This window comes from Giraffa tippelskirchi, chromosome X (genome assembly GCF_054371585.1).
Source record: "Giraffa tippelskirchi isolate mGirTip1 chromosome X, T2T-mGirTip1v1.2.pri, whole genome shotgun sequence".
Taxonomy (NCBI): Eukaryota; Metazoa; Chordata; class Mammalia; order Artiodactyla; family Giraffidae; genus Giraffa; species Giraffa tippelskirchi.
This window is the reverse complement of record NC_137289.1, coordinates 2,552,720-2,566,533: the sequence shown is the minus strand read 5'-3', so window position 1 is coordinate 2,566,533 and position 13,814 is coordinate 2,552,720. Positions and strand designations below refer to the sequence as shown.

Below are 13,814 nucleotides of genomic sequence, written 5' to 3'. Positions count from 1 at the left end.
TTCGTGCCTGGAAAATCCCATGGACAGAGGAGCCTGCTGGGCTACAGTCCATGGGGTCGCAAAGAGTCGGACACGACTGAGTGACTGAGCGTGGACACACTGTTAGATTAAGAAATATTCGTTCCCAGTCTCGTTCCTTTAAACACTGGAAATTGATTATGAATTTGATGCAAAGTCTATACCGCTGTCGAGGACATGGATGGGTTTTGTAATTCAGTGTCCCTTTTCCTTCTCTTGGCACCGGTACGCTGTCACTCTGGAAAACTGCCCCTTTCCTTTTCTCTAGGCCATTGTGACTGTGATAGAGCTGACTTCACATTTGATTCCACGGGTGGGCATGTGGCTCAGGCCTGGCCATTGGAGGACCACATTCCTCCTGCTGTGGTGATATCATCCAACCAGTGACACTTTGATTCTCTAGGGGAGGCAGGCTGGCAAAGGACAGAGGGGGAGTTGGAGCAAGAAGGCAAATCTCCGGGACAAAATGCTGGGCCCAGCCATGCCTGAAGACAGAAACTACCTCTGTATCTGGTAGTTACCCAGACCCAGAAGCTCTCCCTTTGGCTTAAAAACTAAAGTGGCAATTTTGGTCGTTTTCGTTCCACTCATTTTTCACTTGCAATAGCAAGGCTGGACCCTTCGTGAATTGAAGGATCATACTTTTCTTTCTTACGTAACTAATGCGGTCTGAAGACTTGGCCCTTATTTATTACTTCAAGGTAGAAACAGGCCTCTTTTCTTGTTAAGCGATTAGCTGCTTGCTCATCAACTCATATCATGGTTGAAAAAGAGACAAGTCAAAGGAGGAGAGGGACACTGCAAGGGGCAGCTGGTGGAAGGGCATAAGGAGAAGGACCATCCCTTTCCAGACAGGGCACCCAGAATTGACCCAGAAGTGGGCCATATGGTGGATACAGCAAAGCCTGTGCCATCCGCAGTACTTGTAAGAGCTGTCTAATATCCCTCAGAATGTGTAATCCATAGTTATTTTCACCAGTCTCTTGTAACTAGGCCTTTAGGCTGTTTGCAGTTTTTCAGTATTACAAACAATGCTGAAATGGACATCCTGGTACATTTGCTTTTGTGTAACATATTATGTGGACAAGGAAATGGCAAACCACGCCAGTATTCTTGCCTGAGAAATCCCATGGGCAGAGGAGCCTGCTGGGCTACGGTCTGTGGAGTTGCAAGAGTCGGACATGACTGAGTGACCAGACCACTACCACCAGCACACTATGTACAATAATTCTGAGCTAAAACGGAGGGTTGTTGGGTGAAAAAGTAATCTCTTTTTGAAATGTTTTACACATATTCCCAAATATGTTTTATACATATCCCCATGCCCTCCAAAACGGTTGCATCGATTTGACTCGAACCAGTTGGGTATGAAAGTGTCCACTTTTGTCCTGCCTACCCTGAATTTGTCAGCTTGTTGTTTAGTCGCTAAACTGTGCCCAACTCTTTTGCAACCCAATGAACTGTAGCCCACCAGGCTCCTCTGTCTGTGTCCGTGGGGTTTTCCAGGCAAGCATACTGGAGTGGGTTGCCATTTCCTTCTTCAGGGGATCTTCCCGAACCAAGGACTGAACTCACATCTACTGCTTGGCAGGCAGATTATTTTACCACTGAGCCACCTTGGAAGCCCATTTGTCCGCGTAGCATGGCATAACAGAATAATAATAAAATACCACAGACCAGGTGGTTTAAGGGCTTCCCTGGTAGCTCAGCTGGCAAAGAATCCACTGGCAATGCAGGAGACCCCAGTTACACTCCTGGGTTGGGAAGATCCCCTGGAGAAGGGATAGGCTAGCCACTCCAGTATTCTTGGGCTTCCCTAGTGGCTCAGAAGGTCAAGAATCCGCCTGCAATGCAGGAGACCGGGGTTCGATCCCTGGGTTGGAGAGATCCCCTGAAGGAGGGCATGGGAACCCCCCTCCAGTATTCTGGCCTGGACAATACCTGTGGACAGAGGAACCCGGCAGGCCACGGTCCACGGGGTCGCGCAGCGACGGACAGGATTGTGCAAGCAACCACAGCACATTAGGAACAATGTCTGCGAATACGTTTGCCAATGTAGATGAAAATAACAAATTCCTTGAATGACACAAATTCCCAAAACTAACTCAAGAAGGAAGTGGGAAACCTAAATATCCCTAAATCGATCAAAGATACGGAACAGAAAACTCCAGGCCCACGTGACTTAACTAGGGAACGCTATGAAATATTTAAAGGAGAAATATCACCAATCCTATACAAATTCTTTCAGAAAGCAGAGGAGGGGAAACACTTCTCAAATCATTTTCCGAGGCCAGTCTTACAAAACACCAAAGCCATATGATGATATTGCAAGAAAAGAGAACCGCAGGCTAATATCCTTCATTAAGCTAAGCACAAAATATGAAATGTTATCAAATTTAATCCGGCGACATATACAGCCTTATGACCAAACGAGATCTATCCCAAGAATGAAAGATTGGTTATGCATTAAAAAACCCATCAACCAGTGTTATCCATCATATTAAGTACAAAACAGGAGAAAAGCCATACGATCATTTCTCAAGATGCCGAAAAAGCATTTGACAGCGTTCAACCACCGCTATGATAAAAACTGTCGGAAAACTAGGACTACAAACAGACTTTCTTAATCCGATCAAGGTCATCTACAAAACTCCTACAGCTAACATGATAATGCAGGAAAATCGAATCCTTCCACTGGGGGTGGGGGAAGGCTGCTGGCCTGGGATTTGGCGGGCTGCCCAGAGGCCTATCCGGCCAGGGGGTGGAGATCAAGGGGCCCGGATTGAAGTATCTGCCTCCTCCTCGGGCAGTGGCCCGGATCCAGTCACCTCCTGTGGCACCAGCGGTTCCCTGGCATATGCACCCCACGCCCAGGCAGTGCTGCCCCAGCCCCGCCATCACCCCCGGCTGTACCTTGCTTGTTGACTATACCCCCTCCCAGACACAGAAGTAGACCAGCGCCCAGAAGGTCAGCAGACACAGGGTCACCTCCCGGTTGAGGGCCCCTGGCACCTCGAGCCCCAAGACTTGGTTCCTGGGGAGGGAAAGCCCATGAGAGTTGTGTCAGCAGAGGGCCAAGAGACTGGGGGTGTCTTGGGGAACACTGCCCTTCCTGCAGCCCTTTAATCCAGCCAGTACCACCGGTGCTTCTGGGATGCCAGGTGTAAGTCCCCAGCCTGGAGTCCCTGCAGTCTGTGTGCCCGGACCCCCAGGCGGCCCAGCCCCACGCCGTCCCCAGTGAGTCCCACAGAAGTCCCCGCTTCCCTCCCCAGGCGGGCAGGCACAGCCCCCTCTACACCCCTAGTCTCAGGACTCCAGAGCCGGGTCGCCCCACTCCCATGTGAAGGCACCTGTGCAAGCACACACACACGGAGACACCCATGTGCATTAATCTGACCCGTGCTCTTTCACACACACATGCACACTCACACGCCCGCGTGCATGCACCTGACCACATGCTCTCCTGCCCACATACATGCCCACGTGCAGACACCTGCAAAAACAGACACACGCACACGCCTATGCGTGTGAACCTGTGCACGTGCTCTCTCTCAGAAACACACCCATGCACACGCCCATGGGCATGCACCTGCCCATGCACTCACGCACACAGATACATTTGCACTGACGTGACCTACGTGTGGGACACCAGAGGGATAGACCGGCCCTGACCCAGGGGTGCCCGACTCCCTTCCGGAAGTCAATAACAAGGACCTGCGCTCAGCAGGATGGTCACCTGTGAGCGTGGCCAGGTTGGTAGCACTGCAGTCTTGGAGGTGCACAGGGACCAGGACTCACTGGGGTTTGCAGGCTTGGACGGGAAACAGGCACGTGCCCTGAGGAGTGGGGTGGGGTCTGTTTGAGCATGCGCACTGAGGAGCTGCGGACACAATAAAGGGTGGAGTGCTACCCAGCGGCTTCCTGGCTAAGCCGTTTACCAGGTTTCCAGGCCTGAGGCAGGGCTGACTTAGACGGCCCAGACCACGTGGGTGTGTCTGTGCAGGCTCATTGGGGTGACACATCGGGTGAACGCTTGAAGCTTCTGCAGGGAGCGCCTATTGCCGGAGAGCCTGCAGCCACTGTGGGAGCCAACTGTTGGTGGGAACCTATCGGGAGGCAGGACCAGGGTGTGTTTGTGCAGGCGCTCTGCCGATGCTGAGTTGCATGTCGCACTACGGGGATCAGTTCTATAGGGAGGGTTCAGTCTTTCCCAACGCGGAGTGAGGGGGAGAGGGGTTCAAGATGGAGTCCGAGGCACATGGTGGAGGAGCCACGAGGGCAGCCGATGAAGATGCAGGTGCCATGGCCTTTGTAGCGGGCACGGCACGTGTCAGCCGAGGTGTGCTGGGTGATGCTGGTGGCCGCGATGGCCCTGGTGACCCAGCTGGCCCTGGTGACGCTGTCAGTCCTACAGTCCCTGGCGACCCCGGCGACCTGAGTGATCCCAGAGGCCCCAGCGCTGCAGGAGAGTCAGGTGGTGCAGTTGGTGACATTCTGCAGATCCTGGGGTTACCTCAGACACCACAGTTGGGAAGAGACACTGCACCCAGAGCCAGAGTTCTGAGTAACTGACCAGTTCAGTTGTATCCTATTCCAGGAGCCCCAGTGGGCCGGGCGGCCATGGGGTTCCGGGTGTGGGCTAGGGGTGGTTTGGGTGGTTGCAGGCGGCGGGGCCTAAAGTGTAGGAGGAGGATACTCTGGGGGGCTGAAGGGTATGGGTCAGGGGTGGTCTGGCTGCCAGGGCACGGTGGTGAGGAAAAGCAACCTGAAGGGATCCAGAGGGTCGGGGCAGTGATATCCAAAGTGTCCAGCGGCGACCTTGTGGGAGAAGGCGGGTCTCCGTGAGCAGGGAGCTTGACGTACAGGCAAAATGAGAAATGTGGATGGTGCCTTAACCACATCTCCACCAGCATTCTCACCGTACCTTTTGCATCGCTCGCTCAGGCAAAAATCGCCCGCAACTTCCTGTCTCAAAGTACTCCGCTGTGAGCGCCAGTTCAGAAGGAGCTCAATGTTAATGGCTGCTTGTTGGTTCTGTCAGTTCTAAAGGGGGCAGGGGCCCAGGCTGGGGAGGGGGTGGTGGGCAGTGGCCAGGGCCCGTCTTGGCCCGGGAGGAGCCATAATGGAGGGTTAAGCCTAAAGGAGAAATGTGGTGCTCTGGGCTTGTCAGTGTGCGGGGACAGAGGAAGGACATGCTCCACTTCCTCCTTCTTGTCGGGAGCTTGAATTTCATCTTCCCTCCTTATTTTAGCCAATTGAGTGCTGAAGACCATGCCCTGCTCCAGACGTCCATCACCCTCTGTCTGCAGATTTCCCTGGTGATGCGGACCATGCGGCACTATGCGCCCCCCCCCCGCCCTTTCTACTAAGCCTCTGCACGAAAGTCAGGGTTAAATCTAGCGCATGTGCCCTAGCCTCAAGTGTCCTTCCCGAGGGCATTGATTTCTGCTTCATCTTGTGCCTGTGCTGCTGCTGGGGGGTTCGGGGTCCACCATACTTTGTTTGGTGATTGTTAACTGCAGAAAATGAAACTGAGCTACTGTGCCCTCTCTGACTAGTTTTAGCTTCTGCACTTCTTAATACTCTATTTGTCTTCTGGTTGGAGGGGAAGTTCTGAGATGCAGATATTCAAGGAGTACAACATAAGTGAAGACAATGTAAGAAGCCGGAGAATAAGACAGTAGTTTACTGCCATTCAGTATTAATTTTGGAGTATTTTCTCATTTTATGAAGTGAAGTGAAGTGAAAGTCGCTCAGTCATGTCTGACTCTTTGCGACCCCATGGACTATACAGTCCACGGAATTTTCCAGGCCTGAATACTGGAGTGGGTAGCCTTTCCCTTCTCCAGGGGATCTTCCCAACCCAGAGATCAAACCCAGGTCTCCCACACTGCAGGCAGATTCTTTAGCAGCTGAACCACAAGGGAGGCCTGTGCCATGGCAATACTGTCTGAAAACGGACGTGATGGACGAACACATGAAAGCACTTGAAAAAACGCTTGGACCATAGGAAGTGCTAGCTATCACTACGGTCAAAGAACACAGCTATGATGTGGACTGGGCAAAAAGGGGACCAGGGTGGGTGGTGTGGCTTGGCCCCTTGCCCTCGACTCCCACCTTAGTCCAGTGAGACCCTTCTGTGGCATACGTTGGAGAAACGAAAGTCGCATTGTGGAACTAGCTTTAGGCCATGAGACGGGAAAGTCGGCATTTGTGTCTCAGTGGCGTCTCTGTGGACACTTGGCGGGCTCCATTCCACGCCATCTGAGCCGGCACTGGAGGGGCCCGTGTGCGCAGGCGCATCGGGGGCACCTGAAAGGAGCGTGGCGTTGTGACAGAGCCGAGTCCCTCCAGCCTCACACGGTCTCCATAGCAGCCCGTGGGTGGCTGGGCTGTGTGCGCAGGCGCACTTTTGGCGTCCTTGCGCAGAAGGGGAGGGACTTCGTGAGCGGCCCAGTCTCTCCGCCCCTTATTTGGCGTCTGAGGGAGACGCACAGCAGCCATGCAGGCGTCGGGTGGTGGTGCCGGTGGCGCAGAGGGCCGAGATGACCAGCATAGCTCCAGAGCACCTCCTTGCCAGAGTGGTTCAGGCAGCGCTGAAGGTGAGGATCGTCCCCGGGCCCCAGAAGGCGGGGGTGGGCCTGGCAGAGGAAGAGCGGTGATGGAAGACGCTGGAGCTCGTCCCCGGGGTGAGCGGGCACCAGGTGGCCTAGGACCCGCTGGAGATGTAGCACCCTTGGCTGTAAGGCCTAGACGTGGAGAGGCGGTGCTGTATCCCTTTCAGGGAGCCTTTCTGGGCGGGGTCAGTGGTGTGGTGGAGGGAAACATGCCGGCAGCCTGAGGAAGGGATAGAAGGGAGTACGGGGGCGATCCGGGGCAGCAGGACTGGGCAGCCTGGCAGCAAAGGAGGTTGTCAAGGCCTGAGGAGCCTGGAGGGTGGGGAAGATGGACAGAAGGGTTAGGGAGGCAGCTCAGGGTGGTCTCAGGTTGTGGTCAGGAGGATGGGCATCCTGGGGTAAAAGCAGGCCTCTGAGGTGCGAGGAAGCCCGAGATAATCAGCAAATTCTGTAATGGGTGGTGCCTTAACCGTGTCTCTCCCAGCACACTCAGAGTGCCTTTCCAGTCACCCCTGGAGGCAGACATGGCTCGCAGATCTCTGCTCCCAGATGCCCAGCGCCACCAAGGATTGGTTCTGAGGGAATTTGCAGTGAATGGCAGTGACCTGCTTGTGTCAGTTCCAGACGAGTTTGCCTTGGGAAGTGGGGGGTGGCAGGTGCTGTGGTCTGAGCTCCCTCTTAAGCGTGCTATGATGGAGACACTGAGGGGCTTGGTATAAGCAGGGGGGTTGGTACCCTGGACCTACAGGAGCAATCTTCCCTTTAACCTGATTTTCTTTTCCCTGCTTTTAGTACATGGACTGCTGAAGACCTGTGAAGACCTGGCTTTCATCCGACTTTCCATGAACCCATTCCTCGATCAGCTTTCCCTGGTGATTCGGAACATTCGGAGCCTTGGGCTCCCACCTCGCTGAGGAAAGGGGCTGAGGCCTAACCTTGTGTCCCCTGCTCGGCGGGGCATAGGGAATTCAAACTAAGAGGCATCGCCACTTTGTTATTTGAGTCTAAGTTTTTGCCTTTACTGGCCTTTGGTCTCTGTTGGTTCACTTGCTTTGTTGCCCTGCTGCTTGAGGAGTGGGGTGCTTCAGTGTTTGTTACAGCAGAAAATAAAGCTGAGTCACTTTTTGTGCCCCAGTTTCTTTTCAGCTAATGCGCTTCTGGATTTTAAAAACATTTTTTATCTTTGTTCTCGTGTTAGAGGGAAGGTACTGAAATTCAGATGTTTGAATTCCAATTACAAGGGAATTGAAAACAATTTCAGAAAATGAAAATCGAGCCCTATGTTCAGCACTAAATACTGTCAACGTTTAAGAATATTTTCTAGGTGTACTTGCACATTAAATACATAACAGCATGTGATGTAGAAGTTATCAAGTTTAGCTTTAATTTTTTTCCTGAATTTTTTTTCATTTAGTATACTAGCTTTTCCACTTTCTAAAATCTCTTCAGAAATGTGTTATTGAATAGATATAAGATGCATGATAATGTAATTATTGGGACTTCCCAGGCAGTCCGGTGGATAAGACTATGCACTTCCAGTGTAAGGGCTGCAGGTTCAGTCCCTGGCAGCAGAACTACGATCCCACATGTCGTGTGGCGTGGCCAAAAAAGTAAAATTGGGTCTTTAAATAAAAACAACAGCAACAATAATAATCTCATTATGGAACATGTAAGTTGTTTCCACGTTTTTCATTACTATGGTTAATGAATTAGTGGAATTTATAAATCTTTCCATTAACGGTTATTTCCTTAAAGTATTACTATATTCCAACAATTAGAAATGCTGACCTAACTGTTTACTTCTCTCTTGCTTTTTTAAAAAATTAATTTATCTTTTTAATTGGAGGCTAATTACTTTACAATATTACAGCGGTTACTGCCATACATTGACATGTCCAGGCTCCCCGCTGGTGTCCTCTTGGCCACAGAGCAGGGGACACACATAGGCAGTAGACCAGGTCTTTGCACACCCTAAAACTGACTGGGAGCCAGAATCAACAGAAACTGGGAGGGTGGAAAGGTGGGACAGGGATGCCCCCCACACAGGAAAGGGTCAGCCACTGCTGGTGGCTCTTCCCTTCCAGTGGGGGTGAGGGAAGTCTGCTGGGGGGGCCGAGGACTCTCCGGCCAGGGGGTGGGGCTCAGGGACCGGATTGAAGTACAACCCCTGATGCAGTCACCTCCCGTGGCACCAGTGGTCCCTGGCAGATGAACCCCACGCCCAGGCAGTGCTGCCCCAGCCCCGTGGTCTCCCCCGGCTGTACCTTGCCTGTTGACTTGACCCCCTTCTAGACACAGAAGTGGACCAGCAGGCCAGTAGACACAGGGTCACATTCCAGTTGAGGTCCCCCGGTACCTCCGGCCCTCTGGATAGCCTCAAGACATTGTTCTTGGGGAAGGGAAAGCCATGAGAGTTGTGCCAGCAGGAGAGGGCAAGAGACTGGGGGTGTCCTAGGGGGTATTGCCCTTCCCTCGGCCCTTGAGTCCAGCCGGTCCCACCGGTGCTTCTGGGGGTCCTGATGTAAGTCCCCAGCCTGGAGTCCCTGCAGTCTGTGTGCCTGGAGCCCCAGGCGGCCCAGCCCCACGCCATCCCCAGTGAGTCTGACAGCAGTCCCCCCCCCCCCGCTTCCCTCCCCAGGTGGGCGGGCACAGTATGCTCCGCATCCCTCGTATCATGCCTCCAGGGCCGGGTCACCCCACTCCCATGTGAAGGCACCTTGAAAGCACGCACACAGAGACATATGCCCACGTGAATGCATCCCAACCGTGGCCTCTTTGAAGCACACACACACACACACACACACACCCATGTGCACGCCCCTGACCACACGCTCTCTCGTGACCACACATACATGCCCACGCACAAGCACCTCCACACACAGACACACTCACATGCTTATGTCATGAATCTGTGCATATGCTCTCTCTCTGAAACACACCCACGCACACACCTGATGGGCACGCACCTGTGTAAGGGCACTCTCTCGGGCACACACACAGATAAGCACATTCACACGCCTATGTGCATAAATCTGTGCACACGCTCTCTCTTACAAGCACACCCATACACACGCCCATGGGCATGCACCCGCTCATGCGATCATGCACACAGACACACATACAGACATGTGAGCTATGTGCGAGACACCAGAGAGACAGACGAGCGCTGACCCAGGGGTGCCCAACTCCCTTCTGGGAGTCAAGGAAAAGGACCTGCGCTCAGCAGGATGGTCACCTGTGAGCGACGCCAAGCTGTCAGCAGCACAGACTTGAAGGTGCACAGGGACCAGGGCTCACTTGGGGTTTGCAGGCTTGGCGTGGAAACAGTCACGCGCCTTGAGGAGGGCGGCAGCGTCTGTTTGAGCATCGCGCACTGAGGCGCTGCCCCCACACCGAAGGGTGGAGCGCCGCCTAGAGGCCTCACGGCTGAACCGTTTACCAGGTTTCCCGGCCGGAGGCAGGGCTGACTTAAGAGAGCCCAGACCTCGTGGGTATGGGTCTGCGCATGCGCGTTGGGGCTACGTGGTGCGTGAATGCGCGAAGCTTCAGCAGGGCACCCGTTGTCGGTGGGAACCAATCGTGAGGCAGGACCAGGGTGGGTTTGCGCGGGCGCTCTGCTGAGTTGCAGGTCTCACTCCGGGACTGGTATTTGTAGGGACTGTTCAGTCTTTCCCGCCGCGGAGGTGGGGGAGAGGGTTCAAGATGGAGTCCGAGGCACACGGTGGAGGAGCCACAAGGGCAGCCGATGAAGACGCAGTCGCCGTGGCCTCTGCAGCGGGCACGGCAGGTGGTGGCCAAGGCGTGCAGGGTGGTGCTGGTGGCCACGATTGCCCTGGCGACCCAGCTGTCCCTGGTGACGCCGTCAGTCGAGGAGTCCCTGGCGGCTCTGGTGACCAGGCTAATCCCAGAGGCCCCAGCGCTGCAGGAGAGTCGGGTGGTGCAGCCGGTGCCATGCCACAGATCGCGGGGGCACCGCAGGCGCCAGGGCCGGGTGGAGACGCTGCACCCGGAGCCAGAGTTCCGATTAACCGAGCCCTCCAGTGGTATCCTATGCTGGGAGCCCCGGTGGGCTGGGCGGCCGCAGGGGTCGGGGTGTGCGCTAGGGGTAGTTTGGGGGGTTGCAGGTGGTGGAGCCTAAAGCGTGGGAGGAGGGTACTCTGCGGGGCTGGAGGGTATGGGTCAGGGGTGGTCTGGCTGCCAGGGGATGGTGGTGACGGAAAGAAACCTGAAGGGATCCAGAGGGTCGGGCAGTGATAGCCAGGGTATCTGGCGGCGGCCTTGTGGGAGAAGGCGAGTCTCCACGAGCAGGGAGCCTGACGTGCAAGCCACGTGAGTCATGTGGATGGTGCCTTAACCATATCTCCACCAGCAGCCTCAGTGTGCTTTTCGCATCGCACGCACAGGCGGACATCGCCCGCCACTTCCTCACTCCACGTACTCAACTGCCAGGGCCGCTTCGGAGGGAGCTCGATGTTAACGGCTGCATGTTGGTTCTGTAAGTTCTAAAGGGGGCCGGGGCTGGGGAGGGAGTGGAGGACGGTGGCCAGTCTCGGCCCAGGAGGAGCCATAATGGAGGGTTAAGCCTAGAGGAGAAGTGTGGTGCTCTGGGCTCTGTCGGTGTGCGGGGACAGAGGGAGGACATGCTTCTCTTCCTCCTCCTTGGCAGGAGCTTGAATTTCATTTTCCCTCCCTTTTAGCCGATTGACTGCTGAAGACCCTGTCCTGCTCCACAGGTCCATCGACTTCTGTGCGGGGCAGCTTTCCATGGTGATGCAGTCCTTGCAGCGCTTTGTGCCCCGTCCTCGTGCTAAGCCTCAGCAGAGAAGACGGGCTTAAACCTAGCCTATGTGCCCTAGCCTCAAGTGTCCTTCCCCAGGGCATTGCTTTCTGAATTACTTTGATGGGGCTTCATCTTGTGCCTGTGCTGCTGCTTGGGGGCTCAGGGTCCACATCGTTTGTTTGGTGATTGTTAACTGCAGAAAGTAAAACTGAGCTACTGTGCTGCCTCTGACTTTATTTTTAGAGGGTTCGCTTCCTAATACTGCATTTGTCTTTTAGTTGGAGGAGAGGTTCTGAGATCCAGGTATTCAAGGAGTACAACATAATGGAAGCCAATGTAAGAAGTGGGAGAATAAGAAAGTTGTGTACTGCCATTCGGTATTGATTTTGGAATATTTTGTCAGTTTTACAGTTACATTTATATATAAAACACCAGAATGTTGTTGTTGTTGTTGTTGAGTCTTTTGTGTCCAGGTGAGTCTTTGCGATCCCATGGACTGTAGCACACCAGGCTCTGTGTCCCCGCTGTCTCCTGGAATTGGCTCAAATTCATGTCCTTTGAGTCGGTGGTGCTATCTAACCATCTCACCTTCTGTGCTCCCCTTCTCTTTTTGCCTTAAATCTTTCCCAGCATCACAGTCTTTTCCAGTGAGTCAGCTTTTGGCTTCTGCTGACCGAAGTGTTGTCGCTCCGGCTTCAGCACCCGTCCTTCCAATGAATATTCGGGACTGATTTCCTTTAGGATTGATTAGTTTGATCTCCTTGCAGTTCAAGGCACTCTCAAGAGTAACCTTGTATCGTGAAACCTTGCTAAAGTCACGGATTACTTGTAATAGCTCTTTTGTAGATCCCATGGAACTCCCTCTTAGACAAGCGTTTTGTAGGCACATACATGCACATTTATTTCTTCCTTTCCAATTAATGGATTTTAACTGATTTCTGTTAAAATGAGATCTGCCATCACTTTGGCCACCTGATATGAAGATCCAACTCACTGGCAAAGACTCTGATGCTGGGAAATATTGAAGGCAGGAGGAGAAGGGAATGACAGAAGATGAGATGGTTGGATGGCATCACGACACCAGACGTGAGTTTGAGCAAGTTCTGGGAGATGGTGAAGGACAGGGAAGCCTGGCCTGCCGCAGTTCATGGAGTTGAAAATAGACACGACTGAGCAACTGAACACCACCACGCTGATCTCTGTTATAACGGATTTGATTTTCCTGCTTCTTTGCCTCCTGGTAATTTTAGATTGGATGCCAAGCAGTATCAAATTTCCCTTGCATGCTTAATATTTTTCTATGCCTAAACTTTTCTTGAGCTGTATTCTGGAATCCTGTTAAGTTGCTTGGAAACAGTTTGATCCTTTTTGGATCTTACTTATTAAGATTGACTCTGTAGGACCAGAGCGGATCTCGGTGTAGGAGGAACTTAATTAACTGAAATCTTCAATGGCCGAGAAGGCTATAGCTGGAAACAGGGACTCTTTTTAAAAATTTTATTTATGAATTTTTTTTTCTTTTTTTTTTTGGCTGTGCTGCGTCTTGTTAACTGTGTGTAGGTTTTCTGTACTTGCAGCCAGCAGAGGCTACTCTCTAACTGCTGTGCTCAGGCTTCTCATTGCAGAGGTTTCCCTTGTCGAGGAGCACAGACTTTAGACAGTGGTGCGCTCAGTTGTTGCGGCACACGAGCTTAGCTGCCCCAGGCATGTGGGCTATTCCTGGCCCAGGGACTGAACCCATGTGCCCTGGATTGGCAGGCAGAATCTTGACCACTGGACCACCTGGGAAGCCAAACAAGAACCCTTAAGTGGTAGTAAAATCCACCTGGACAGTTGATTGGCACTTTATATTACAAGGAGAAGGACCATCCCTTTCCAGACAGGGCACCCAGAATTGACCCAGAAGTGGGCCATATGGTGGATACAGCAAAGCCTGTGCCATCCGCAGTACTTTTTAAGAGCTGTATAATATTGTATGTTATAATTGTATATTATTGTATATTTAAGAGCTGTATAAAATTGGAGAAGAAAACGGCAACCCACTCCAGTCTTCGTGCCTGGAAAATCCCATGGACAGAGGAGCCTGCTGGGCTACAGTCCATGGGGTCGCAAAGAGTCGGACACGACTGAGTGACTGAGCGTGGACACACTGTTAGATTAAGAAATATTCGTTCCCAGTCTCGTTCCTTTAAACACTGGAAATTGATTATGAATTTGATGCAAAGTCTATACCGCTGTCGAGGACATGGATGGGTTTTGTAATTCAGTGTCCCTTTTCCTTCTCTTGGCACCGGTACGCTGTCACTCTGGAAAACTGCCCCTTTCCTTTTCTCTAGGCCATTGTGACTGTGATAGAGCTGACTTCACATTTGATTCCACGGGTGGGCATGTGGCTCAGG

The 13,814-nt window shown here is 52.9% G+C and overlaps 1 protein-coding gene and 1 long non-coding RNA gene across 3 annotated transcripts; both read left to right on the top strand.

Annotated features, from left to right (window-relative positions):
• Nucleotides 1-3,902: 3,902 nt before the first annotated feature.
• On the top strand, nt 3,903-7,769 carry LOC145536580 (uncharacterized). Its single transcript, XR_014075907.1, has 5 exons — nt 3,903-4,145; nt 4,425-4,601; nt 4,929-6,789; nt 7,120-7,248; nt 7,428-7,769. It is a non-coding gene; the product is annotated as an uncharacterized LOC145536580 (long non-coding RNA).
• Nucleotides 7,770-10,159: 2,390 nt separating this feature from the next.
• On the top strand, nt 10,160-11,856 carry LOC145536579 (uncharacterized). 2 transcript variants are annotated; one of them, XM_081566077.1, is made up of 3 exons: nt 10,160-10,678; nt 11,005-11,130; nt 11,369-11,856. In XM_081566077.1, exons 1-3 carry the CDS (start codon nt 10,338-10,340, stop codon nt 11,469-11,471), a joined length of 570 nt encoding a protein of 189 aa, XP_081422203.1. In that variant the 5' UTR covers nt 10,160-10,337; the 3' UTR covers nt 11,472-11,856. The 2 variants fall into 2 exon arrangements, with proteins under 2 accessions (XP_081422203.1, XP_081422204.1); XM_081566078.1 differs by having other exon boundaries at nt 11,333-11,856.
• The last annotated feature ends 1,958 nt before the right edge of the window (nt 11,857-13,814 follow it).

Coding starts and splice junctions, on each gene's coding strand:
- LOC145536579 (XM_081566077.1), top strand. CDS start 10,338: ATGGAGTCCGAGGCACACGGTGGAGGAGCCACAAGGGCAGCCGATGAA. Junction 10,679..11,004: donor ATTAACCGAGCCCTCCAGTG/GTATCCTATGCT, acceptor TATCTCCACCAG/CAGCCTCAGTGTGCTTTTCG. Junction 11,131..11,368: donor AACGGCTGCATGTTGGTTCT/GTAAGTTCTAAA, acceptor CCTGCTCCACAG/GTCCATCGACTTCTGTGCGG.